Source organism: Calypte anna, chromosome 3, assembly GCF_003957555.1.
Source record: "Calypte anna isolate BGI_N300 chromosome 3, bCalAnn1_v1.p, whole genome shotgun sequence".
Taxonomy (NCBI): domain Eukaryota; kingdom Metazoa; phylum Chordata; class Aves; order Apodiformes; family Trochilidae; genus Calypte; species Calypte anna.
This window is the reverse complement of record NC_044246.1, coordinates 16,908,709-16,935,880: the sequence shown is the minus strand read 5'-3', so window position 1 is coordinate 16,935,880 and position 27,172 is coordinate 16,908,709. Positions and strand designations below refer to the sequence as shown.

At 36.9% G+C, this 27,172-nt stretch overlaps 1 protein-coding gene across 5 annotated transcripts in view; it reads right to left on the bottom strand.

Moving 5' to 3' along the window:
• Window positions 1-27,172, bottom strand: part of BABAM2 (BRISC and BRCA1 A complex member 2) — a 159,143-nt gene that overhangs the window by 8,985 nt on the left and 122,986 nt on the right. For 4 of the 5 annotated variants that reach the window (XM_030447462.1, XM_030447461.1, XM_030447463.1 and 1 more), the window contains exon 11: window positions 11,107-11,260. In XM_030447462.1, the coding sequence (XP_030303322.1) occupies window positions 11,107-11,260 (154 nt within the window). Of the gene's footprint in view, window positions 1-11,102; window positions 11,261-27,172 lie in introns of those variants that run through there. The other variant, XM_030447465.1, reaches the window with a different exon arrangement.

The window sequence follows — 27,172 nt, the reverse complement described above, 5'->3', positions numbered from 1 at the left end:
AGACCTCATGCCAACGATCAAGGCATAGGTTTTCTCTTGCAAACTCAGATATGAGACATTTAAGCCTCTGCTATTTTTACTATATATATGAACTAAAAACATATTATCATTGGGCAAACCATGTTGTCCATTTATTCACAGGCGTTTCCACATCATTCAAGGCAGAGCTGAACAGCTCACTCTCCTGCTTTGGGCTAACTACAGGGTAACAGGAGATTAAATCTATGCCAGATATTTTATGACAATTCTAATAGGAAAAAATTGTTGTTAAAACAAATCATCTCCCTCTGTGGATCTAAGCTATTGCAAGGGTTGAAATGACAAACAGTTCTTAGTACTGTGACTTCGGGTTGCATAGCTGGAATGGGGCTGCAGCAGGCAGGCTGGGTGCCAAGTGGCAAGGGCTCAGGAGCTGATGAAAATCAGGAGTATTATGGCATGCACCAGGCAATCAGGAGACAACAGCATTTCTAAATCACTGTTCAAATCTGAACATCACTAAAACAATAAAGGTATCTTCTAGGATTTCTGTATCACTTCAAATACACGTAATGCTGCTTGGCTTGTTTTCATATTTCTGAACTCAGCTTCTTGATGGTATGCTCCTTGGGATGTGGTTTATAATTTCCTTACTAGGCTGCTTCATCTGTAGCAAATATTTTGCTTTTATGTAAAACACTGTGTCTGCACAGTTCTCCATTTTATACATCTCAAAACTGGCAATACCAAGCAAACATCTTAAGTGTTTATACAACAGCAAGACAATAGTTCTTAAATTACTACTACTGTAACTGGCTAAACACAAAAATGTACAAAGGAGTCAGTGCACAATGCCATTATGCTGCTAGCAATTTTTTTCCATGTGCCAAACAAATTCATCACATAATCTCTTCCTCTTCTAATACTTGTATCTCTCTACCTCCGTTTGCTGTGACTTAACTACAAGGAGTTTTGCAAACTTCCTATGTCCACTTCCACCTGCCAGGCTACACAAGGCACTGACTGCAGCCAGGCTGATGGACAGGACAGTAATTAAACATCAACAGAGCTGCAGGGCTGCAGTGGGCAGCCATCAAAATACACATTTTTAAGAAATAATGTGGATTTCAGCTCAGTTCATAGTATTACATGACAAAAAATCATCTCAAATATTACAAACAAAGCAAAACATACCATCAACACAGGAACAGGAAACAGAAGTAGTAGAACTAGAGAAACTAAGTACACCTCTGGTGTTCAAACATCAAAATTCACTCAGGTCCAAAAGCTGCTTTCTGTACTTTACTAACAATGTCTTTTCCCTCCCAAAATTCTTTTTGGAGTTAAAACATTTTTGAACCAAAGTCACAAGGAAAGGTAAAAGAAGAGGTTATATTTAGACATGTTTTTCAATGGTTTGCTGATTGCAGAAATAACAGGTGGCTTTACTACACATGAAGCAAACAGAAATAAAAATTAAATTTTCATTTGGCTATGTCTCATTTGGCTGTCTCTCTGTTCCAAAAACTATAATATCAATTAGTTTTATAAATAAAGAATTCAGCATAGCTCTTCTGTAAAAATTAAGATGACTTTGCTACCTAACTTACCACAAAGCAAAATGAATCTTGACAATCTGTTCAAATCACGAAACAACTATAAATATAACAACCTGACTAAAGGCAACGTATAAAGGAAGGGAGTTGTAGGCAACTGCTGCAGAGCCAGGCCTGTAGATCATTATGCAGGCTGAGAATTAATGTTTATTTTAAAGCACCAGTGTAAGGTCATCACTTTGCAAGAGACTATAAATTTGGTTCTAAGAACACATATGCTTCCTAACTTTTGCTGACAATTACAGACAAAAGTTACAGCTACTGGACATAATCAGTGCCTATAGACCAAGGCCAGTAACTAAGCAAGCAACTTTTAAAAATCATCTGGAAATCTAGATTCTGGGATTTACTCTCTCACAGGCTTCTGATATAGATATAAAGGAAATATTCCACAAACACAGAGGGTCTAAGTATCCCAAAGGACACACAGAAAAATGAACCTCTCATTTTGAAACAGTTTTATCAATGCTTTCTGCTTGCTAGTTTAAGAGATAAACACTTCCTTCACCTTCTCCACAATGTATATAAATAGACTTGCTTCAGTCAGATGAAGGCTTGTGGTCTTAGATCATAGCAAATTTTGCTTCTGCTTTCTTAACTTCCATTTTCCCCTGGGGTTTACTCAGTGCTGGGGTAGTGGGTGTCTGTGAAGGGGGCACTGGAATATCTTTGTCACAGGATGGTCACTCCACTTCCTTACCAGTGGATCATGAGAATGACATTCCATGGCCATCATGGAAAAACTCAATCTTCATACAATATTTTTAAATACAGTGCTAATTCACAGAAAATTTCCAGTCCTGTGAGCTATAGCGTGACAAGCCTGCTCTATTTTTCCTATTTGCTGAAGTACCATAGCCATATTCTTCCACTCCAGGTAAAGGTTGACTTCTTAAAGAGACACTGTTTACTCAAGACACTTATTATTTCCTCCTACCTCAGCTGTGTAAGTGCACGCTGAACTCTGCTGTTGGAGAGCAATTATTCAGAAAATTATTTTGTAGATTTGAAGGAGAGTAAATGTCTGATAAGATACAACTAGAAAAATCTTTTAAGTATAAAAGGCAGGGTGAAGAAAGCAATGAAATAAGGAGGGGATGATGTAAGAAGTAGGAGAAGGCAGAAAAGACTGGGCCAAGAAACATTCAGAAGTGAGCATTGTAAGGAAAGACAAGTGTAGAGAAGAGAGGAGATCACAGAAGTAGTAACAGAATTGGAATGGTCTAAAAGATTACTGAATCCCTCAATTGCACTTCAGAGGGAGAAATGATACACCACAGATGCATCCATAACGAGTCTGACAAACCAGCATCCCTGAAAACAAAGTCTGCTTGCAGGTGAAAGTCCTGATTTCATCATGCCATCCGCTTTGCCTTGCCAGATCCCTTATCAGCTGCGGCCAAAGGCAACATACCAAAACATAAAAGAAACCTCTTTGGATATTCATTAGGGCAAACCAGTCAGAAGGAAAGGGATGAGATGCCATGCATCTGTGATTATATAAAACATTTAAAGAAGTTATATCTCTTTGCTATTTAAAATAGACATTCTCACTGTTATAAATAAGAGGGAATTCTCAAGCCATCAGAGACCTCCCTGATTGGGGAAACCAGACAGGAATAAACTCTTAAAATTGATATGTAAAAGCAGAGTAACAGAGATAAAAAATGAACTTGAGGAATAAATTAGCTGTAGCCCTCTGAATAAAACTTGTCAAGCAGTAGAAAAAACAGTCAAAACCTAAAAAGAATGCTTATAATAAATAATGTCACAAAGAATGAATGAAACAGTTTTGCATTCAAGATCATTGCAGAGGAGCTTAAAGATGCTGCCATACCAAGAACCACGCTATACAGGGGGTGTATCAAGAGATCCAATTCATGCAGAAATGTAGCCAAAAAGGTAACGAACAAATAAAAAAGCACACAAGCAAATCAGCAGGCCCAGATGATATTCACACCCCAGAGCTCCAGAAAAACTAAAGTGTGAGAAAGTTAAACACTTAAATAGATTGTAACCTCCTGCTTAAAACAGCTTGGTACCAGAGAAGTGTGATGTCAATTAAAAAAAGGTCTGGGAGGATGGAGGGAACTGTGGAGTGGTACATCTCATGTCTATACCTAATAAAGAGGCAGAGACAATTATAAGAACATAAATGCATAAAAAGCCCAGAATTATTTGACTTCAGTAAATATGATTTATTGGATAGGAGTCAAACATGCTTCAAGAATCTCTTGATTTCTTAAGTTGCCAACACCATGTAGACACAAAAGATTCAAGTAGCACATACTGTTTGGGTTTCCTACAGGCATTTGGGATGTTCTTTCAAAGGCTTTTAAAAAACTCAATTACCGTAGCAGGAGAAAAGATACAGTATCCTGGGGGATACTATACCAGATGAAAACTCAATATTGACAAACTGGAAAGAGAGATATAGGAGGAAGAAAACTTTATTTTACAATCACAATTAACACAGACTCTGAAAAACAGGGAAAGTAAGGAGATCTTGGTACTATAATGTCAGTCTAACCTTCAGTCATAAGTAGAATACCAAATCAGATGTTGTTAGAATTAGAATTAAGTGTAAACCAGACAATATGACTATAGTGTAAATCAGACTATATGCGTAAACCAGTTTAAACCAGACTATATGACATATAAATACATGGTGAATGTATCATGAGTAGCATACAGTTCCCTGTCTCAGAAAGAATATGAAAGAAATAATCAAAGGGTAAAGGAGTGGGGCAAGGATGATCAGAAACATGGAGAGGTTTTGTAGAAGGAAGGAGTGAGCAGAGCAGGAGAAAAGGTGACAGAAGTGATGTAAAGAGGTTCATAAAATTGTAAAGGTTATGGAGGGGATAAGGAGGGATTAATTATTTGCTGTCTCTTTTCATCCAAGACCTAGGGGGTAACAATTGGAGTTAGTAGGCGGTAGGAATGCAAGAAGCCAACAGAGCTTGTTCTTCACACCACAAGTTATCTGTGCATCCCCTGCCAGATTTTCGTGACGTTACAATGTGGGATCAAAAAGCAATCCAACAGAAGAAAAGCTAGATAGGGCTATTAGACAGGCATAGAGAAATCCTTGAAGATGGTAGAAGATGCCAGGAAAGTATGACTACATGCTCTTCCACAAGCACTGGATACTTACTGCCTTTTGATAGGGACACGATGCTGGACTGAATGAACGTTGAGTTTGACCCAGAATGACTGTCCTTTAACAGAGCAATCAACAAATACTATCCAAAAGACAAGACCGTGGAGCTCACCTACTATTTTTACTTGGATGTTTATTTTGTAATTGATGAGGTAACTGTATTTTCCTGGGCTATTAAACCTCAACCCCTTCCACATATTTCTCTCTAGACTTTTCTCTCCAGCATGGGTGTATACTTTTGTGGGTCAGTTCCTAACTATAATTCACTACCCTAATATAGATCTAGAAGCTTAAATAAATGTGTAATGGAGTTCCCTAATGAAGCCAAATCAGAGAGTTCATTGTAGGATTTCTAGAACAACACCTAACCCTGGTTATCTAAGAAACACTTACATTAAATTCTAGCTTTCAATTCCTACAAAGCAGTTGTCTTCCAGCAAACTCATGTTATAATCCACTTCTACCAAGCCAACTCATCCAATCTTTTCTGTGCATTTCTTTTGTCAATACATAAGAGAATTATTTTTTTGCAGTAAGAATATTTACTACATACTGAAACACACATATGTACAGTTCACACATATACATAATGTCTATATAAAAACACAGAAAAATTAGTTGACCAACAGATTTTATTTACATGCACTTCCTATAGCACCTATAGTCCTCATCTTTAAATAGTTGTTTTTCTTCTCCTACAGTCAAAGCTTTAATGAGAAGTGACCAGAAACAAATACCAGGGCCCTTCTGTCTTGGCTGAAATCCACATAATGCATGACAGCACTGAAGATCCCTGGCAGGCACCTGTCAGAAACTAACATACCATAACTTACGAGTCAGACTTAATTATCCAAGGAGACATTTAAAGAAAAGTACATGAAAAATATGACTCAAGAAGCACGAATATCGTATATATGCACTGTACTCTGTAGTGTATGCAGAGGAACAGTGTAAAAATAAAATTATATCCTGGGGATATTCTAATTAAAATCTGTATCTACTTTGCCTATAATATCTTACAAGTGAAATATTTTTGTTATTAAGGTTTGCTGGTTAATCAACGTCAGAACACACCAAAATGACAAATGCAGTCACTAAGCATTTTGACTAAATGTTTTTTCTGTTTGCTTTCTACTTTTCACATATAAATCTGATCAGCTGACACTCCCACAAAAAATAAGACTTTTGATTTAATGGTCTATAAAATCAAATTAACTTCTTCCTAAGCTTCAAATGGCTGGGTCACTGCATTTCTTCTCGCTACTGCTGTCACAGTGTATTGGCCGTTTTGTGCTCTGAACAAGAGCCCATCGGCAGCAACAAAATGTCAGCCTTACTTGAGTTCAGGCAAAGAACCACTTTTGTTCAGTTTCTGATTTGAAACTATCAAAAAGCAAAGAATTTACCCCTTGGTTTGTACCTACTCCTCTTCTTTTCTCCAGAAAGAATCCTCTGAGCTTGCCAACGTCCAAATGCATGCACACATGCCTGGGGAAGGTGATGTTCCCATCTTCTGTTCTTTCCCTACTCTCATTTTTAATTTTTTTTCCCCCCTAAGTTTAAGGTAACATGCAACTGCACCAAAGATAGCAACGAAAGAAGCTTTGTAAGGAATAGTATATGTGAATGCAAGCTTATTCAATTTTTGGAAATCTACTCTTTAACGATGCCTGATGTGCATGAAAATCACATAATACATGAAAACACAATTTGCTACTTCTACAAATAAGCAGGAAAAATACTGTGATACATACCAACTAATTACAAATGATTTATTACCTTAATTACACTAATCAAGGAGACAAGATTATAAAAAATGCTGCAATGTTTACATGTAAACTTTATAGTGAGATTCAAGATAGCACAAATGGAAAACAAAAGTTTCAGGGAAACAGTGAAATTTTTTACTTTAAAAGAATCAAAAATGTAACAGGAAATATTTGGCATAAAATGGGAAAGAATTCTGACTTAGTAATAAAAAATGGATGAGTTGTAAAACTGATTAATACCAGTATGAAAAAAAATAATTAGGGCACACAAAATTTACTGAATATATCAGCATGTCTTTGACATATTACAACTGAGTTTGTCTAAACAGCAGAATGACAACTGTCACATTTTTTTCCCAAATATTCTTTTATTGCAACAAAAGAAAAAGAAAAGAAAAAAGAAAATGCTATAGCTCAGTGCACCAACCCAACACTTTCTACTCAGGGCATGCTTGCACTGAGCATGAACTGCAGCTGCAGCCATGCTGGAGATGCATATGTCACTTGTATAAGATGCACCTGCATACAATCTTAACCTGCACTTGACCTTATGGCAGAGCAACAGCCAGTGTACAGTTAGGGGCAATTCATCCCTTTTAAGCCTTCACCCTTACAGAGTCCGGAGGGATCTGTAAAATTAAGATCCCGTTCAGCCAGCACTGGTGACTGGCCAGGGACAATAATGTGACTCTGAAACCAATTTTATCAGCCACCTTGGGAAAAAAAAACCAATTAACTCAACAATGTTTTATTGTGATACCAGTTTTCCATCCTCCTGCTATTTCTAATGATGAGTAGGTAGATTTATGTAGGATAAAGGAGTAAAATGAGTCCTGACTTGCTCTCCCTGGAGTATAACCTAACTCTACTGGGCAGCACTGGGTCAGACAGAAATTGGGCCAGAGAGAATCTAAGAACTGTCCTGAATTTGTATAAACAAACAAGCTTTATTTACAGTATTCCTTCATAAAATCCCAGGCCTAGAGTCTGCATGTTCTTTAAAGACTCCATTTATGTACACTTGAATGCCTATTTAAGCAAAAAACAAAAGAGCTTTCCCATGGAAACCGCACAGAGATGTTTTACTTCACACGTACACCACAAACAAGGCTGCTAACTTTCCATAATTTACTGTATTTTCTTAGACTTTCTGTTGTATTCTAGGATCAAATCTTTTGGAGAAGTTGCTTATGCAGGAGGCCACAGACATATAAATAAATGACCTAAGAGAGGCAAAGCCCAAGAAATGAATTGAGAGGAAAGCTTGTAAGAACATTTTAATATTTTTATTTCCCTCTTTCCAGCTGGATGAATAGGTTAAAGTCTTGTATCAAACAAAACAAGCAATCAGGAGGCATTCAGAATCACATTATTTAATCAGGACTTGATTTGCCCTTTAGAATTAAATCAAGACAGAGGGCAATCCCTGGGCTAAGACAATAGCAAGCTGTTATCAGAGAAGCTATCTCTCAGTGAGGAATCTAAGTCAGTGGGCCTCAAAGGAGTGAGGTAATTTAAAAAAATGCTTACGAGGACAGAGAGAAAGAGAAACAAGACTTTATGGACTTAATCATACTGGCATAAATTGGTTCAATGACTTCAGCAAGAACATGATCAGTTTTCCTCTGCAAATGAAAAAGATTATGCTAAACCAATGCTTTCAGTTTGAAAATTTGCCTTTTAGATTTAGATGATATGTGCCTAAGTGTGAATGCATACAATCTACTTCTATATGTATGTATTTTAGGGGAGTAATTTTGCTCCTACTTATAATTACTACTGATTGTCTCAAGGCTACAGCAAAGGGTTAAGTCCTAACTTCAAAAGAAATGCCTGCCTCTGCTGGGAGCCACAAAGATAAGCAATGATACCAAGACTTTCAAGTTTAGCCCCTGAGTAGAAGGAATTGGATGGGCTCATCTGCTTGAAAAAAAAAAAAACAAACCCACACCAAACCCAAACCCTGTGAGAAGGCTGGGCATAGAATCAAAGTCCCTTTGGCATGAACTTATGACAGCTCTGCCCATGAATAAGCTGGCTGTGTTGAGTTGCTAAAAACAGAGGCAGGGCTTGCCAAAATCGAGGATGAGGAAATCTCTGAGTGATGATATTTCAAACTTTGTGGTGCTTCTACATCCTATAAAGCAATGCATTATACATCACTGGACAGCTAACAAAATGGCTGGTGCAAGAGCAAGCAAAAGATGCCCTTGACAGTGTCTTAAGGTATAGTGAGGAAGATGGTATAATCTGATCCCCTCAAACTGCCTGAGAATAAGAGCAGAGGATTTGGTAGGATCCCAGAACATCAAGTGGGAGATGTTGTGGCCCTAGAACAACTGGGCCACAAAGATAAACAGAACTGTCTTGTCTCAAGGATGCCAAGCACTCGTGAGACAATTTGGCCAAGAGGGGAAAAGACCACATATAAGCAAAAGCTAACAGGCAGTATTTAGAAACACAAACACATTGTCCCTCATTTATCCAGGGCCAAATTTACTTCAGCTGAGCAGAATCACATTGCTTCTACAGGCTAAATTATGCATCCTTTTCTGGTTTTATTTGGGACATTTTCACATGGGGAACTAATTTATTTATTTAGATCACTTTCGTATATATCTATGTGTATTCCTATATCTGGTCCATAATGTGACTATGATAAGAATAAAGTAGAACACGAAATTATTTGGTTGTGTTCAATCACACCAACCTATTCTAAGAAGCTCTAGCAAATATTTTAAACACTGTTATACATAAGGTGCTCAATTGTGTTAAAAAAGCTTTCTTAAAATATGCTAACATGTATCATAGGATCATACTTTTTTTGATACAGATTTATTTATGGTACCTACTCAGGAAACACTACTCACTCCTGCAAGCAAAGCAGTTTTAACTAGAGCAGCTCCTCTGTCTTGTTGCAGCTCAGTGATAGCTATTTCAGACACGAGAGAGTACCTTCTTCCCCCACTTCTCATCATTGTTCTCATATTACACTTTATCCAGTGCAGAACTTAAATCCAAAGGTTCAAACATAAGAGTGAATAACCTCACAAAATGTACACGTGATAGTCAGTGTACACATTTAGTGCTTTTTAAAACAAGTTGTTATAATACTTCCAAGATGCAAGTGCAGGGCAGAGAAGTCCATTTGTGTACACCAGCTCTGAAATGAATGCACTTAGCAAACAGCACAAAGGTACTTGAAAGCTTCTAGCTGCAAAAGAAATGCAGTTTGTAGTACAGTCATAAGGAAAGCCAGTTTTGCTTCCAGTTTTTTTTTTGTTGTGGGTTTTTTTAAACAAAATACTCCTAATTCTCTCAGAGAAAAGAAACAAATCCACAAAAAATTAATATTTGATCAAGACATGTCTCTCCTAGATCCTACTACAGTAAAACCAAAAACTAGCCAAAAAATTTCAATTACAATGATTAAAAATCCAAAAGAAAATGTTACTTCATGCTCTCCACAGAATTTAAATTAGTATAAAATCTGCAAACGTTTCTGCCAATTATTGCTTGCATCCATTAGTTCCAAATTACAATCAGTCTCTGACCATGCCATTCATTTCATTTACGCAGCTTGAACTATTTTCATTTGACTCTTATTTACGCATCTTTGCTAATTTAATCTTCTGATTGTCAGTCAAAATGTTCACCCCAATATGCCTTGTAATTTATGCACTTTGATGCCTTCATGTGCTGAACAACTGATAATCAGCCTGCTTAAATCTCTCACTGTTCTAACATTTATAAAACATTTCAAAACTGAAATACTGCAGCAAGGCTGTTGCTCATATTGCTCCATTCAGGTAAACACTGTTTGGTTTAATCAGAAGACAGGGATGACATCCAGCATACAGAAGGGGCATAACTGCTCCCAGCAGCTTGCCCTTGCAACAGAAACACTCTGGGGAGGCTCTGCTTGTTATTTTCACTAAAGGGGATACACGGACTGAAGTGGTTCTTTCCCAACCTGAAATGAGGACTTACAGAAAAACTGCAGAGGAAACAGCCTGAGATCCTACTTCTAGTCAATAGAAAAAGCAATTAAAAAAAAAGGAAAAAAAAAAAAGAAAAAAAAAAGAGATAAGAGACTTTCAGCTAACTTCCTCAAGTTCTGATAGGATTGCCTCCTGTGTTAGATTAGTGCGCTTTGCTCAGCCTCCTCCTGTTCTTCCATATTTTTTTATTACAGCCTTACACCACATCTTTCAGGTTCTTCCTTCTTCTCTCTCTCTCTCTCTCACATACCTTCAGGGTCTGTTCAAGTCCACACAAAAAACATGGAGTTACCTTGAGTGACTGTTACTACACTGAGGGCTCTCTCATCTACTTTGGTCAAAAGCTCTTTGGAGCAGATTGTCAACACTCTGTGCCCATACAACACCTAACATAAAGTCTTCTTTTGATCTGGCACTGATGTAATAAGCATGATTAATAAAATATCTGTCTATACTCATATACAAGAATGCTGTATGAGAACAAAACCAGGTTCAGCTCTTACAATGCTGGAAGTGTCTACCAACAGATGATCAGGTAACACATGGAATATTTAGTAGGAAATAGCAATGTGACTTACTTTGCTCTCTTGGCCATTTCATTGCCATCCCAGCGGGGGCTGTAGGGGTAATTCTTCTGGGCCTGGGAGTACAGCTGACCACTGTTAGTGAAGTGGTAAACGGACTGAAATGTTAGGGTTGGTTGGTCTCGAGGAAAATACAGGGGTAGGTCAACTGGAAAAAAAAAAAAAAAGGCTCATAAAAATACATCATTACCTTTTTTTTTCCTTTACTGGGAATATATTATTCCTTTTTATTGATTTAAAGGTGACAGAAAAGGAGAAACTGATGATTACTTCTAAAATATACTTCTTCATTTCTTTTAAGTACTGATTCCATATTGCTCTAGGGACACTTGTTTTATCAAAACAGCTTTGTAAAGCACCCAAGTAAAAGAACAGTATTTTCATGTTTATCATAACAGCTACATAATGATTTCTTTATATAGAAAAAATAATAGCTATTTTCCTTTATAATGAATTTTTCCCTTCCAGGAATCCACAAAACACATTCTGTTTATGCTTTCTATTCAAGAAACAAATCTCTCTATCTGCTTTGGACAATTTATTTTAGTGCTTGCATGGACACAAACAGCAGATCATTCTCATTTTACATGGTCTAAGACCTAGAGTGGTTAAATGGCTTGATAAAGGATGTAAAAAGATACAGTCACATGAGTTGGAAAAGATTTCAACTTGCCATCATCTGCCAGACAAAAAACCAAACCAAACCAAACCAAAACCCACCACAAAATAAAAAAAGACTGCAAAGTCATTAATATCCAAAATATCTCACTTAAAATAAAAATCAGAACCTCTTAGTTCCCTTTGCTTGTCCCTGTTTCATGATAAGCTCAGTCTGGCAGAACAATAAAATAGTCTATAACAGTCAATGATACAGTCAAAAACTGGTTTTTAACTTCTTCATTCCTGGATTTACAGTTTAGATTTTCTTGGCTTACTTTTAATTTCAAGAGGCTTTAGAAACCTGTAGGAAAATTATGACAACAGACTTGAATTATTTACTTTAAATATCTAACACCAAAATGTTTAGAAGAAAGAGTCTTTCCTTTAAGGTGCAGACTTCTTTTATAAAGCAACTACAATCATGCTTTTTTTTTTTACCCTCTAAATGACAGTTCTTTAATTCTGCACAATGAAAGAACACAGCAATGGAACAGTAACTCCTTGTAATTCTTAAATATATCTTCCTATTGGTGTAGCAATGAGTGAAGTAGATTAATAAGGTTATAAATCATTCTCACAACCCTGGGTTATTTTACATTTCATAGTCCTTTTTAAGGAGAAGGAAAGACTGATTGTAATTGCTAAAGCAGGACTCAAAGCAGGTGACAAAATCAGTACAAACAGAATTTGAAGAAAGGGAAGGAACATTACAGAACTGAACCCCTTCTTAGGAGGAACAGGATCTCCCCACCAGTATTCTTGCTCATGCACTGTTTTCTACTTTTAAATACTTCATGGAGCAGAGATTCTAGCACTTCCTTTGAAATCTCTGCTCACTTACTGAGATATCACTCTAAGACAGGCTTTATTTTTCTAAATCCCATGCTTTCATCCTGCTAGTCCCTCCATTTTGTCGTTTTTGTAATCACGTCTGATTACTCAGATGAGCACCAGCCAAACCATGGGGTCTTTTTCTCCTAAATTACCCTCCAAGCTCTAAAAGTAAAACTCTGTAGCCATGAAGTACACAAAGCTAAATGTGATATTCCAGCTGGAGTCCCAAAATACAACAAATCTCGGTGGATGACGGCGTTTGCTCAGTTCATGACCTAGAGTCTGAGCTACACGTGATAACTCCCGGAGTCCTGGTGACTCAGCTCACACAGCAGCTTCCAGCAGATATTTAAGCAGTAATGACATGGGCAGAGTACTGCTAATTTGAGGGCAGATCACTGCTGTAACAAAGGTTAGACTCAAAGATTGCTTTGTCAAATTCCTCTTTATAACATGATGACTAAATAACAGCCCTGAAAAACACTGGCGTATCGAGGCCATTTATCAGCAAGAAAGCTGCCTCCTCCCCTCCCAACTGGCACGTGTGCCACAGTCTCTGAAGGGCTTCACTGTGGAAAAGAGCATGAAGCAAGGGGACAAGCTGGTCATCCTAACATTATATATACATTTTAACTCAGAGTGCTTAAACCCTGTTCCTCTACTTCATTGTTTTCCCTTCTTAAGTACCAAGCCCCTAAAGGAAAACTACTCTTGTAGTTTTACATGTTTTACCACTGTGTGAAAGGAGTAACAAACTTTGGCAAAGAACAGCACAGTCCTTGCATTTAACTTTTTACTTGAGAATTTCTGACTTTCATTAACATCTCTGCCTGATTTCATCAACATGTCTGCCGGCTACCTAAATCTAAAGGTTTAGAAGTTAGTATAAGGAATCTAGCTCTAAAATGCTATTTAAATGAATAATTAAGACACTGCTATCACTACAGAGATGCTTCCATTAAATACAAGAAACCCTACTTTAATAAAAATATTTTTCCAACACCAGTAACCACCAAACTACAACAGAAAATACCTTCTTTCATTAGCCAAAAACCTGTATAGGAATTTTCAGGAATTATTTACATTATAAACTGTAAATCAGATAATAAAATGTGATTTTAAATTGTGCACCCCACATCTGGCCAACAGCAGTATCTCCCTGAAATGCAAGTAGGTTTGAAAAATTTGACCCACCTTTGATTTCTAACACTACTTTTTACCTAAAATCACCAAACTCTCGTTTTTCTAACCCAAGTGTTTTCTTAATACAAGGTGTGACCTGAGTCCAGACCAAGCGAAAAAACCTGTCCCTAATTCTGGAACACAACCACACCCAAAAGACTGGTAAACAGGAAACAGGCTTGAGTTGTCAAGTGTTTTATGTATCTCAAGGTAGCCAGCTATTATTTCAGCAGTAGCAAGAGAAGGCAAGAACTCACTTCTGTTGCAGTGGATGCCATCCACTGACAACTGAGAGCACATAGAATGCTTGGATTTGAGTAAAGCATTTTATCATATATGACAAATAAGCAAACAGCATTGCTAATCAACATAAGCAAGGTGCTTTAAAGGTAAAAGGTCAAATTCTGCTCACAGCTGTACAGAAAATTTTTCTTTTAACTTGGTTCTATAGGCAATCTTAACTCAATTTGTGCTTTTATTCAAAATCAGACCTGCAAGATGGCAAAGGTAAGTATTATCATCATTACATCCCAGACAACATTTATAATTTAGTATGAAAAAAGTATCATAGTCAAAAAAAATGCACCACTTCTGTAAAGCAATGCCTGAACTAGGCAAACTATGAAAGCACACTTTGGTTTGGCATGTTAGTTACCTAAGAACTATGAAAACATATTTATGCAGAACACAAGTACTATTTCCAAATAACAGCTGACTCACAAAGTACCCTGGTGATATGTCTGCAGAAAATAAGCAGATGACTCATGTCTGTAAATTCCTGAAAGTACCAATAGACCCCTTGCTTAGTCATCCTTTGCTTGGATGCTGGGTTCATGAGCTCTGTAAACTATAATGAGGGATCTAGCTTAGTAGGACTCTCTCTCCCTTTTTTTCTCTTCTCTAAACAGTGCAAATTACTCCCTAAAAATAACTTAATCTACGTAAGTGAGTCACTTCAACTAGCAAGCTTTTACAAGTCATGCAGTTGAGAAGTAATATTTGGTTATGAGGGTAAAAATCTTGCTGTCAAACCCAGATTTGAAATGAAAATTATGTCAGAGGAAGTTCCATTTACTCCATCTCTTACAGAAATAGAAACATTTCCTTTGGAAAATTTAAACAATTAGCTCATTCAGGAAAGTAAAGCTTTCTAATTCAGTTCCATACTTAAAGTAATTTAATCCTGATGATTTCTTACTTTGGCTTTCCTAAGCATCACTCTATGAATGTTAGCAGAGCTCAATGAAGTGGACTGGAGAAAGCAGCCAATACCACAGTGAAACATTGCTTTCTCTTATGTTACAATTTACAGATCATTTTTTAAAAGTCAAGTTTTAGAAAGCCATAGTGTGGGGAAAGTCATGTCTTTATGAAAGCTCTACATGAGCAGAACCTAGAGGGCTGTTTTGGATAATTAAGCATTGAACAAATTCTTTGGTGATTGAACCCTAATTTTCCCACACAGTTCATAAGAAAGCAAAAGCAAAAGGACTTGCTTGTTGAGAATGAGTCATGTTGTAAAGAAACTTAATTACAGTTTATAAATAGTTGAAGTTGCTCTCTTTTTGAAGCATATGAAACTATTGAGAAGTAACACACAAATTTGCTTCTCTTGACTTAGTTAGCATTTAATGCCTACATAAATTCAAAACATAGTTATCTTAAAGCCAAAATTCTGATTCATTAATAACTACAGAACTGTGAAATGAATCAGTATGGCTTAATTGTTCATTTTCTTAAAGAACAGCCATACTGAGATCTGGAACAGGTCACCCAGTTTTGTTTAGCTTATGTCAACAACTGCAGAGTTGTTTTTGACAGTCTTATTACCTCTAAAATAATATATTTACCATTTCATTTTCTAACTCTTTGACTAAGTTATGAAATACAGCAAAAGCATATTCCAGTGCTGCTACATGGCTTTTGAAGGAGAAGTGCTCAGAAGAAAAAGGTAAGTTTACCTCGCCTTTAAGTACTGGAAAAAAGAAAAGGAAAAACAAAACCATGACTGAAATGCATGCTGACCATAAAAATATTTCAAAGTACTTAGATGGCAATATTTAAGAAATTTTCCATATACCATTTCCCTGTTCTAGAAAAAAGGCCTATTCATTTGCCATAAGACACTGGATATATCTAGATAACTATTTTCACAGACATCAACATTTACTCACGGACTGTTACACATCATTTGAATGTTTGGATGATACTAGTTGTCTTATTTACCTTCTGGATGCTTGAATCTGCTGCACTTTATTGCACCTGTAATTTGTTTTGCTTTGGACATTTCACTGCCAAGATTTCCACTTTTACAAGATTTCACAGTCTGCACAAACTTAACTGAATCTCTATTTGCTTTATGGAGCAGCCTGCAAGCACAAGATAACACATTATTCTTTCCAGTTCAGTTCCCAGGCTGGACAGAGCTGGCAAAAGGAAATACTGTTCTGGTTTGCCCGTTTGACAGACTCCAGCTCTGTGTACAACACTGCACACACAGCTTACTGCACCACCTTGAAGCCTTGCTCTGATTAAATATCTATTTATTTCTGAATGAGCTCTCCAGCGTCACACTTCTAATCGCTGTAAGATATAACAGCTACATAAAATGTTAAATTGTTTCACAGCACCTTCATAAGTTGAGAGACTATTTAGGGATCTTAGTCAGGGAAGGAAGGAATAAAGGAAGGGTAGTCAGTTTGTCTGATGCTGTGTGTCAGTCTGTGGGACATAATCCTTCTGAGCTGTAATAATAGGCAGTACTTCATATTAACTAAACACAACTCCTTCCAAGGCTGGCTGCTGTAGCAGTCACTTCATAATCAGGGAACACTGGACACATGAGAAGTTTTGTTTAAAATTATTTCACCAGAAAAACAAGAACGGTACAGGAAAAAAGTGCAAATCCTAAATCTCCAGAGAACACTGAACAATCTTAGCTTGATACTATCCATTCTCTTCCCGAAATCCCCTGACTCACTCCTTACTTATCATCCAACTTTTGGCCAGAGACTGCCTCTGCATGCAAGTACTTCTGATGAAGAAAGTCATAGAAACAGGAAACACATCCCAGGCTCCAGATCTGCCTCTTACTGGTATATATTCATCATGGTTTTGCTTGTTCTTTTTTTGGTCCACTAAATTTCACATCTTTGCAGCCTTTGCTTCCATCTGAGCTTACACTGCTGGGAAAAATAACTTGATGATTTGAATGCACTGCCTCAGACCAAAAAGTTCCCTGAACCCAGAGCTCTCCAGTTTTCAGCATATGTTAACATAGATGAGACCCATGTGAATTTAGAATCCAACTCAGTGGTAACACAGACATCATATAATATGATGTTCCTTACACATCTTTCAAGCTCTATTTTAGAAAGAAATTTTCTTGTTGGTTTTTTGACATGACTTCTCCTGTGGGAAAGCTGTTCCTGACAGCCTGTATCACGGGTGGTAAGTCCTCACCTAAGTTCAAGAGAAAACAGCAATCTTCACTTTTTACAGAGACATTCCAGGCATTTCAGGAATCTTACTGCTCACTGTTATCTACAGAGAAGCCAGAACAGATTCAGCCACAAGCACTGGGGACTGCAGTGGCTACCACGAATCTCTGCAGGACAGGGTTTTAGGCTATTTTGCATAGAGAATTCCTCAACTCTCCTGTGCTGAAGCCCTACATTCTCTTTAGCCTGCATTCTACTGGCAAAAAATGAAAGAGTGGATTTGGCACAAAACACACGGAGAATTACAAAATGCCACAGCTATTCTGCTTTGGTGTGTGATGATGCAGTCTTGCAAAAATGAGAGAGCAAGGATGACAAATAACATATCAATGCCATTAGTGTGGGACTTCAGGCTAACAGAGCACAGTCATAGGAAACTGAATTTGTTAAATATTACTAAGCCTAACATCCCTTCTGGAGAAAAACAGGTTATTTGCAAGAAAATGCTATCTTGAATTCACCATTTCAAAATTTCAAAGGTGAAATGAAAAGCTATTAATGGAATTTAGTTGAGACTCTTGCAGCACTTTGAGCATGTTGGTAATCAGAGCTCATTTTGAAACAGTTAATTCTACCCTTGCTATGGGAAATATCCACCCCACTGGCAAAGTGAACACTTGGACAGTAAATAAGATGACTTACATACAAAATACTTCCAAATAAATACTACAAAAATATATGAAAAAACTATGAAAAAAGAAGGAACTTTTTTATTTTTAACTGTTTCAGTTATGCATAAACTGAATTTACTATATTAAAAATCAGAAGACAAAGATTTAAATGTGATTGTAATAAAGGCAATATTTGGGACTATGAAAATTTACATGAATATTTGAAATTCACAGCTCCTTGTTTTGTAATGGGAAATGGGTCTGGCAACAGAACTTGCTAAGGAGCCAGTCCTGACCTGCATTTGTATAATGACTGATTCTCAACAACACAAGATCTTCTACAGCTTTGTTAGCAAGTATAATGTTCAAGAATGGGAAGGGAGCCCTCTGAGATGTTGAGAAGATAAGGTTATTATATGAAAAGGGCTGGCAAATGCATAATTTGCAATAACTTGGGTGATGTTCATTGTGACATTAAGGATTGTTTGAAAGTATCTAAAGTTTTTTAGTTTGGGGTTTGTTTGTTTTTTTTTTTAATCAGACAGGAATGACTTTCTGTTAATATAAGTTGAGAATAGATTTGAAATAAGAATTGGTTCTTCTTCTTTTCAAATTTTTTGCACCAGCATTATATCCCTTTCTCTAATGTGTCTTATGACCACATCACATCTATAGAAATGGCCAGCTTCAAAGTCTCAGATACAGCAGTGGTTACCTTTAATTCCAACACTCTCATATAGCCCTTTAATATTTCTGAAGAATGGAAAAAATGAATTGTGATGGATTAAATTATTCCAACACATTACAGAAAGTAGATCTATTTACTTGTGGGTTTCAATGAGACTAGAATAAACCTACTACTTAGTTTTATTTGTTTTGGTTTGTTAGTTGCTTGTTGGGTGGTTAGGTTTTTTTTTTAAGATCCAGTATGTAACCCATTTTTATTTGAAGAGAACTGTATGACACAGTTGTATCTGTCCTGTGGTTCTCATTCCACTGATAATGGGAACTACATATCATCTGGACACCAATGGCAACTTGATTTCTGATTACTATTGTTTTGATTTTCTTTCAACACAGACAGATGACACAGTTGTAAAAATATCCTGTCTTATACGAGTCCCGTCAGAAACATAACCTGTACCTTTCTTTTTAAGTACTCCTTCAGACAAAAACAGCCTTAAAAAAAAAGTTTAAATGCCTTAAGTAACAGTCATGTACTTCAGACAGAGTGTCTAATTCTTTGTTTAGTCTTACAGAGGAACCAAGTAACAGATCAAGTCAAGATATCTGTCAAGCAATTTCCAGCTATGCACTTAAAGACCACAGACAAGTGATGTAACTTAACACAAAACCAGCTTTAAAATGTCTTCTTCCTTTGAGTGGCATCACCCATCTCAACCATGTCATACTCTTTTGCATGTTCTCAGCAAGACTGGACTACCTCCTGAAATTATCTCATGGAATATCTCATAATCCTACACTGAGCCCAAAGAAACAGCATAATGTCCTCACAGGTCTTCTCCTTCTCTAACTTATGTAACCATGATTATTTTAATTAACATGAAGGCATTTTATTTTGCCTCACTAGCTTCAGCTAGTGACATGTATTTCACTTTTTTTTTTTACTTCAAATTCTCACAGATCTGTATTCTCTCCTCCTCCTGTTTTTATTTCTTTTTATTGTTCCTGCTGTAACAGTTTCTATAGTAACTTCTCTAAGTGCTGATGAGACTGATGCTACTAAAACTGCCTCTTCTCCATCTCAATGGCTTGAAGCTTACACTTTAAAACACATTGTTGCAGTTGTGATACGTGTAAAAATTATCACGTCCTCTATGTCCTCCTCACATAGGCTGGTGATCACTGCATGTTACTGGTGGAGAAAAGGAAAAACCTTTTCCACCACTTTCCCAGTCAGAAACACTGTTGCTAAACCCGGCAAGTTTTACTTTACTTTCCAGCAGGACAGGGTAACTTCTAAAACTTCTGAAAAGCAGCTGTGCAAAACCAGTGGATTCTCTCATTGATACTTTATTAAGCTTATGACACTTGTAAATAAGTTCCTTTTCCTGCCTGGCATTTGAAAGGAAAACTATTTTCTCTCATTCTCATCTGTGATCAATGTGACACTATCCTTTGCTGACACACATTCTATCCTGTTCTTTCAAATCCTGTTCCACAGAGGACTGCAGCTTTAAAATCTGAACTCAGTGTAATCCTGCCCATACCAACCTCCCAACCAAATTAAGGCAGATAAAGTTAAAATGAAATCAACTGCAATACAGGCCCACTGCTTCTTCCCACTCCTGAATGTTACAATTTATCACTTTAGCCTTTGAAGAATGCTCTTAACAGTTCTAAAAGTTTATCCCTCCAGTGTCTCTTAATGACCTGAAGAACTAGTTTATTCTACATACTTTTAAAGCCATGTTTTTTAGACTAGTAGTAATTTTTTGTGCTCTCTCTGAATACTCCATTTGAGGATAATGCAGGAGAAATAGCAGGATCACAACCCTAAGCTTCAGGGAGCAGGCTTTGGGCCATTCAGTAATCTTACTCTTCCCATAGAAGAATCCTATGGGATAATAATCCAGGAGAGAAGTGGTCCATGTGAGTGCTTGAGTGGTCCAAGCTCAAGCATGCTCCATCCTAATGAGCTGAAAATCAATCAGGAGGCCTGCATGAATGAACAAGAAGCTACTGACAACATTTGGAAATAAAAAGGAAGCACATGAGAAGGACAACAGGATGGGCTACTACAGCAAGAGCTAAAGGAGGACTAGGGACTGCTGCTGAATGGGGCCAGGGAACTGGTGGTAAAAGAGATAAAGAAGCACCTTAAGCACCCCCTCCTCCTCTCATTTAGACATTTAAGCATCTTTGTGACCAGTTCTCTCTCTACATTAAGGTGTACTTATTATTCTCCAAAAGTAAATTATAATTATCTATTTCATTAAAGGCATGCAGCAGTTGCCCTTGTGTGCTACTGCCATATTACATTTGGATTCTTAGACAAAGCTTCCTTTGTCATCAAGTAATTGGCACTGGGGAGGAGGGGAAGAAGACAGGGAAGAAGGATTCAGAAAATCTTTCCTTGATGCAGCTCTTATTTCTAGACATCTCCTATTTCTAATGATCATGTGGTGTTCAGTGGCACCCTGTTTTTCTTCTGAAAGCATTGGATTCAGTCCTGTGGTTCAGTATCAGGCAGTGAAACTCATGCTCACCATCTCCTTTCTAGACTGAAAACAAAATATTTGCTTTTTACTTGATACTACGAGCAATTTTCAACTTACTGTACCTCGCAACATTAATCTAGTTCTCATCTTAGATAAAAACTAGCTGTGACTGCCATGAGAGAGGATGTCAAAACATGCAGACACAAGGCATAGTCATGAAGTAAGAAGAAAAAGCACCACGTGTACTCAAGTCCCATCTCTGTCAATCCCTTTGTTACCTTGCTGCTTTTTTTAAAAAAATTGAGTGGATAAAATAGGATTGTATCACCTGCCCACCTCAGGCATCCTGCCTTAGAATTTTTTAGTTATCTGCCATATACTTGGGCAGATAGTGGTAGCACTCTAAATCTATTATCTACCTATTAAATAAGAAAAAGCAATAGTTCACTTCTCTGAAAAGAGCAATTTTACATGAAGTTATTACAAAACCTTTCAGCCCATTTGGTAAAGTGCTCGTTGTTCCTGGAAGAACTCTGATTCATGTCTACAGCAATATCCTACAGTTTTAAAGGTATGGTAACAAACGTATGCAGTTCTCAGACATTAAAAAGGCAACATCCACAGCAAAGCAACACTTAAAAATACTTTGTCAGTTCACCAGTGTAAGGGCATCATAAAATACTTATAAAACCTAATTCTTACCACAGCAGTTGTTACCTGTGTGTCACTGCTCATGGTAAGTTTTAAGAATTGTGTCCCTTATCCCTTCTTAGCAGAATTTAAAATATGAACCTAAATCTAGGTTTTGGTGAGTGAGTGACATGATTACTAAATGAATACAGAGAAACAGAAAAACAGGAAAGAAAAACCTCTGGTTTTGAGGTTCACTTGCATCCATTATAAATACATAAATATTCTGGAAAATCGCATCCAGAACATACAAGTAAATACCCAGAATGGAATCAAAGGAACATGATGCTTAATGTACTTTTAATGACAAAAATTAAAATATTAGCTTTCAATACAAAATAAATCTAGTTGGCAGCAAAAAAAAAAAAAAATGCACTGGAGAAAAATGATCAGCAAAAGGCTAATTAATTTTCCACATGCTGCAATTCAGTCCTGGGATTAGCCCCTGCCTATGCCTAGTTAAGTGCAGAAATGTGCACCTCGCAGAGGAAATGTCAGAGAATGCTTTATTTCATGGTGATTAAGACATACAAAGTTTTGAACAAAACCCCCCTATTCAGAAAATATTTTGGTGTAGGCAGAATGACACATGCTCAGGAACTTTAAACACCACATTCATAGAAATATAAAGCACTGAATGAAAGCACCAGGAGTCAGGGGAAAAGACACCCCCCCATGGCAGACATTTATCTGCTTTGCTGAACAGTCAAAAAATCACTCACAAGCATTAGAACCAAGTGGCTTTTGACTTCTGCCAGCCACTGCTGCTTTGTTAACCTCATTTAGTTTCTCATTTAGAAACAAAGTGACGTCCTTGTCCACTTTTTGCAGACTTTTTTTGATCAGTAGTGAACTTCTCATATTGGACTCCTAAAAATAGGTATTTTGTAATGCTTGATGTTTTCTGCTGAACTATCCTGCTTTCCTGACACTAATGGACATCACTCCATTCTCCTGTCACTTACTACTCACATCATTGTGTTCTTTCTTTTCTCCTTCTCCCTTAGCTTTCCCAGAGCCAAAATTTCCCATTTTCACTTAAGGAAAAATAAGAAGAATTAAGTAAAGGTAATATGTAAAGAAGCCAAAACATCTTATTAGGTAAAAGCTCACAGACCTAATGTAAATATTTGACTCAACACTTGGCCTTTCTTTCAGGGAACAACTGGGAGAGACGACAGTTTCCTCCTCTCTACTTTTTCTTGAAAAGGCTTCACTTTCACAATCAGACTTAATTTCCTCAAAAAGATTAAAAAGGTTTTTTTTTCCCTGGAATTTTAATTATTAATTGTGATGACTGCCAGGCATTGATACTGAGGAAGAGGAGTGACTCTTGAAGGCTACCTTCTTTTCAGCTTCCAAAAGGTATGTAAGCAAATCTTGTATGACAGGCAAAAAACCCTAAGAAACAAACAAACTCTAAAACTACCCACTCAAATGTTTTCTCATGCTCCAGTAACACACAGGAGTCATTGAGCATATTCCAAAAGCATTGAATTTTATATCAAAACAACAAACACCAACTACTTCTCACGTTTACATTTAACAAGATCTGTAAGTCCTCCATAACAGAGAGGGCTCTATGGTCAAAACTACAGGAAGATAAAGGTATACTGAAATATTTCTGGGCTCCAAATTGCTCAGATAAACAAGTATTAACCATTTTTTTTTAAAAATCTCAGGGGTTGTGGAGTTATCATGGTGGGCATGTGATCTTTCAAATAGGAACCTGCAGAAGCAATTTTAAAAAGTACAGTAAACACAATCTTAGATGAAAGAAAGTACTTTTTCCTTCTCACATAAGCTCTCCTAAACCCAAATAGAAAACACTTGGCAATCAGACACAAGCTCATCTAGGAAAAATCCTCCATTTAAGAGTTTCAGAAACCTCCTTGCTTGCCATTTACTACCACAAAGTCTAACTTGTTTATTTGAACAGCTGCTGGAGGAATTGATGAAGGGGCTCATGAATGTTCATCAGGTCTGTTCAGCTAACTTTCCAGAGGCAGGGCAGTCTCCTTTAAAGGGAAGGTAACATCTTAAACTACTCCAGGGAACTGATAGAACAAATTACTTCTTCAACGCTATTTTATTTATTTACAGTGAGTGGGCACACATTCCTTTTTCTCTCCAGAATAAGCCACAGTTTCTTTGCACAGCAGTGTAAACTTGTCTTCCAGCTACTAATGATCTTTCCCCAGAAGTCCTATTTTTCCCCTCTTCCTCCCAAGCTTCATCTAACAAGCGTGGTACCAAAAATTCTGTGTGTCTTTATTTTCCAAGCTTTTTTCTGAATCTGCAGACAGATGTGCTAATCCAGAACCTGAAGAGGTTTGTGTGAGCAAGCCCCAGTTGTTTAGCTCAGGCCACCAATTCAAACCACCTAAGTGGACTGCATTGGCATGAATTGCTCTGCTGATAAATGTGTGCAGATAGCAATATCCAAAACAGGAATGCATCAGAAGTTGGTATTGACAACTTACACCAAAAAACCCTGATTCTGGAAGAGGGTGTTTACTCTGATACTTAAAGGTATAGCCTCCTATAATCCAAGTAATGCTCTAGGCCCTTTGCTTACTTTTCTCTCCTGTGTGTAAACCTTCTTCTTGTTGCTATGCTGACAATTTCTGATCTTTTCTCTTTCAGAGGTAACCATATAACGTCACAGACAGCTAAGAAGATAGAGGAAAAGTTACTTCAGTTGGCACTCCCCTAGCAGGAAAGGTCATTTAATTAAACATTAGCTGTTATAAGACCAGCACATTGTATCACTGGATCTCCTGGGCCACAGGCATTACCCAACATAGAAGCTGAAGTGAGGCCAGGTCAGAAGCAACAAGTGTTCCCAACTTCATCTCAGTCTGGAATCCCACACAAATTTAAGATACAAATGCTGGCAGCTTCAAATATACTCTATCTCCTGAAATACTGTTCAATGAAACAAACCCTTCTTAAATTAGTATCTGTCCTTTTCAAGATCTCTTAAACAAGTAATCACTAACACAAGCAGTGTTTCATTTGCTATTGCAACTGGTTCCACTTCTATCAATCTCCTTTGTGCTGATAACTTAAAAATCTTGCAAGATAAAATTAATCTTTGAAACATCATGCACAGATAATGTAACTTGTTTTTGTATTTATATGTAAACATACAGAACATATGCAGGAACAAGAATATGAAGAAGTATCAGTCTCCAAAACCCAATCACAGCTGATTTATAAACTAGAAGAGAAAAAATTCAGCAGCATATTGTAGTTTACTTTACAAAGCTTCGTACTGGACTTACTCATAAATTGTATCAATATCAAAAGCACTAAGCATGGTTAATGATTTCCTCTTCCATGTGGATGCATTAATTTCTCTGAATGTTTATTTCTTCTGTCATAAATTTGAAAGCACTTGATCATTTTTTAGAACTAAACCACTAAAGCAAGAGTTCTACTGACTGCTCTTTGATCTAATATAATAATTTTAACAGCTACATTAATCTAATGATTGATTCTGCACTTAGGTAGTTCTGGTCTTTTAAGTTAGAGGTGGTTGGTCTTTGCTCTTCATTCAGTAACTACTGCACAAATTATTTTTTTAAACAAATGAAACTGTTCTGAGTTCATTTGGCTTTTACAGTTCAGAACTACTTTCCCATTCCTCTCTTCTTTCTGAGTAATTTCACTTCTATGGGGTCTTGCTTCCTACTTTCCAAACATATTTGTAACTTTGAATGCAAATAGCCACAAAATCACCTCAGAATTATTTTTGAAATCTATGAATGCATCTTTTAAGGAAAACACAACTGATGTTAGGGTTAAAATAGCTTATACTTTCAATTACACCTAAAATTTTAACCAAAATTCAAAGCTAGCACTATGATTCCTTTCAGTTCATTTACCATGGTGCTCGCTGTACATTGACCTATTTATTTTCCCCTGAATATTTTCTCTACATACCATAGTAAATATATAAAGTAGGACAGTTTTCAACTTAGGGCTATCTCTCCCAGACATTTTATTAGACGCTTGCTAAATATTCAACCATAATATACATAGTTATGTCAGTGGTTAAGAGATGAAAGCCTACATTACTTCACTCAGGAAATGAAGTGCAGGTTTCGGTCCTTTCATTGCAATATCCTTCAGTGCATGGAACATAAATGTTTTTGCAGTGGATTGTTCAACAAGTGGGTGATGCAATGGCTTACATGGCTAAGCCACAGTATGATTTCTAAGGCCACGGGGTTAATACATAGTGATAAAGTATTCAGTTATAATTGTAGCTTTCATTCCAGCTAAATTGAGCACTGTGAATATTACTCAGCTAAAACCTACTCTGTTATTTAGCAGAAATTTGAATTTTGATTGCCCTAAAACCTGCTTGAGCATCTATTAAGTTACATTATCCCACAGCAAAAATCAAATTCACGGGAACTGTAACACTGATAAAATTAAGCCAAACATTTTGGGGAGTGAGCAAGACAGGAAATCTTCAAGAAGGCCCACCACAGAAAAGCATCGTCTCATGGAAGACCATCATCCAGTGAACAATTCTCAACTGTATTTGAAGAGTAAGTAAACACTTAATAAGGACCAATTTCCAAAAGCATCAGATTTATTTCTTTTTAACCACAATGTAAATCATACAAATAAGATAGAAAATTTTTAATTTCAAGTTTGAGCTTTCTAGACCTCTTATGTTCATTCTGTCTCCAAATCCTAGTTGATAAAAAAAGGGATCAATAAGACCTTTATGCTCTCCCGTGTAACACAGGGTGAAGGACTTTTCTGAACAATGGCATGCTCACTTCTTGCTTTAAAAACTGTGACAAATTTCTATGATGTCACATCATTAAGACATCATTAGTTTTCCACATGAAAAGCCAGCTGGCAATTAGAAATTACACAATCTGAAATAATCCAGTGCTAGAATGCTAACAAACACCAATGTTGCAGCTGCCCAAATTGCATCATAATTATTTTAAACAAAGAAGAGAAGTATAACAATCAAAAATAAAGGGTAACATGGCTAAATTTCCTTGAACCAAAGATCTTTGATATCTGTGAATTTCAACCTACCATAGGGAAAAACTGTGAGACAGTTCTGCCCAAACAGTTTCAGTCTAGGAATAACTTTTGGCTCTTAATAACAGTACAGTGTTATTTCTCATTTCATATATTTTACATACACTAATGTGTCATTATTACCACTTTTAGGTATTCTCACATTATGTCCTGTATTGGCCCTCATTACTGAAACTTTTGAAAGGATGAGCTGTAACTGTGAACTTAATCTAGAGACAAATTACAAGAAAACCTTCCCAGGATGCTTTTGGTGCTCTCTAAAGCAGGCAGTACGCTATCAACATGGATCCTCTCCCCTTCTCCAAATACAATCAGGATTTTCTGT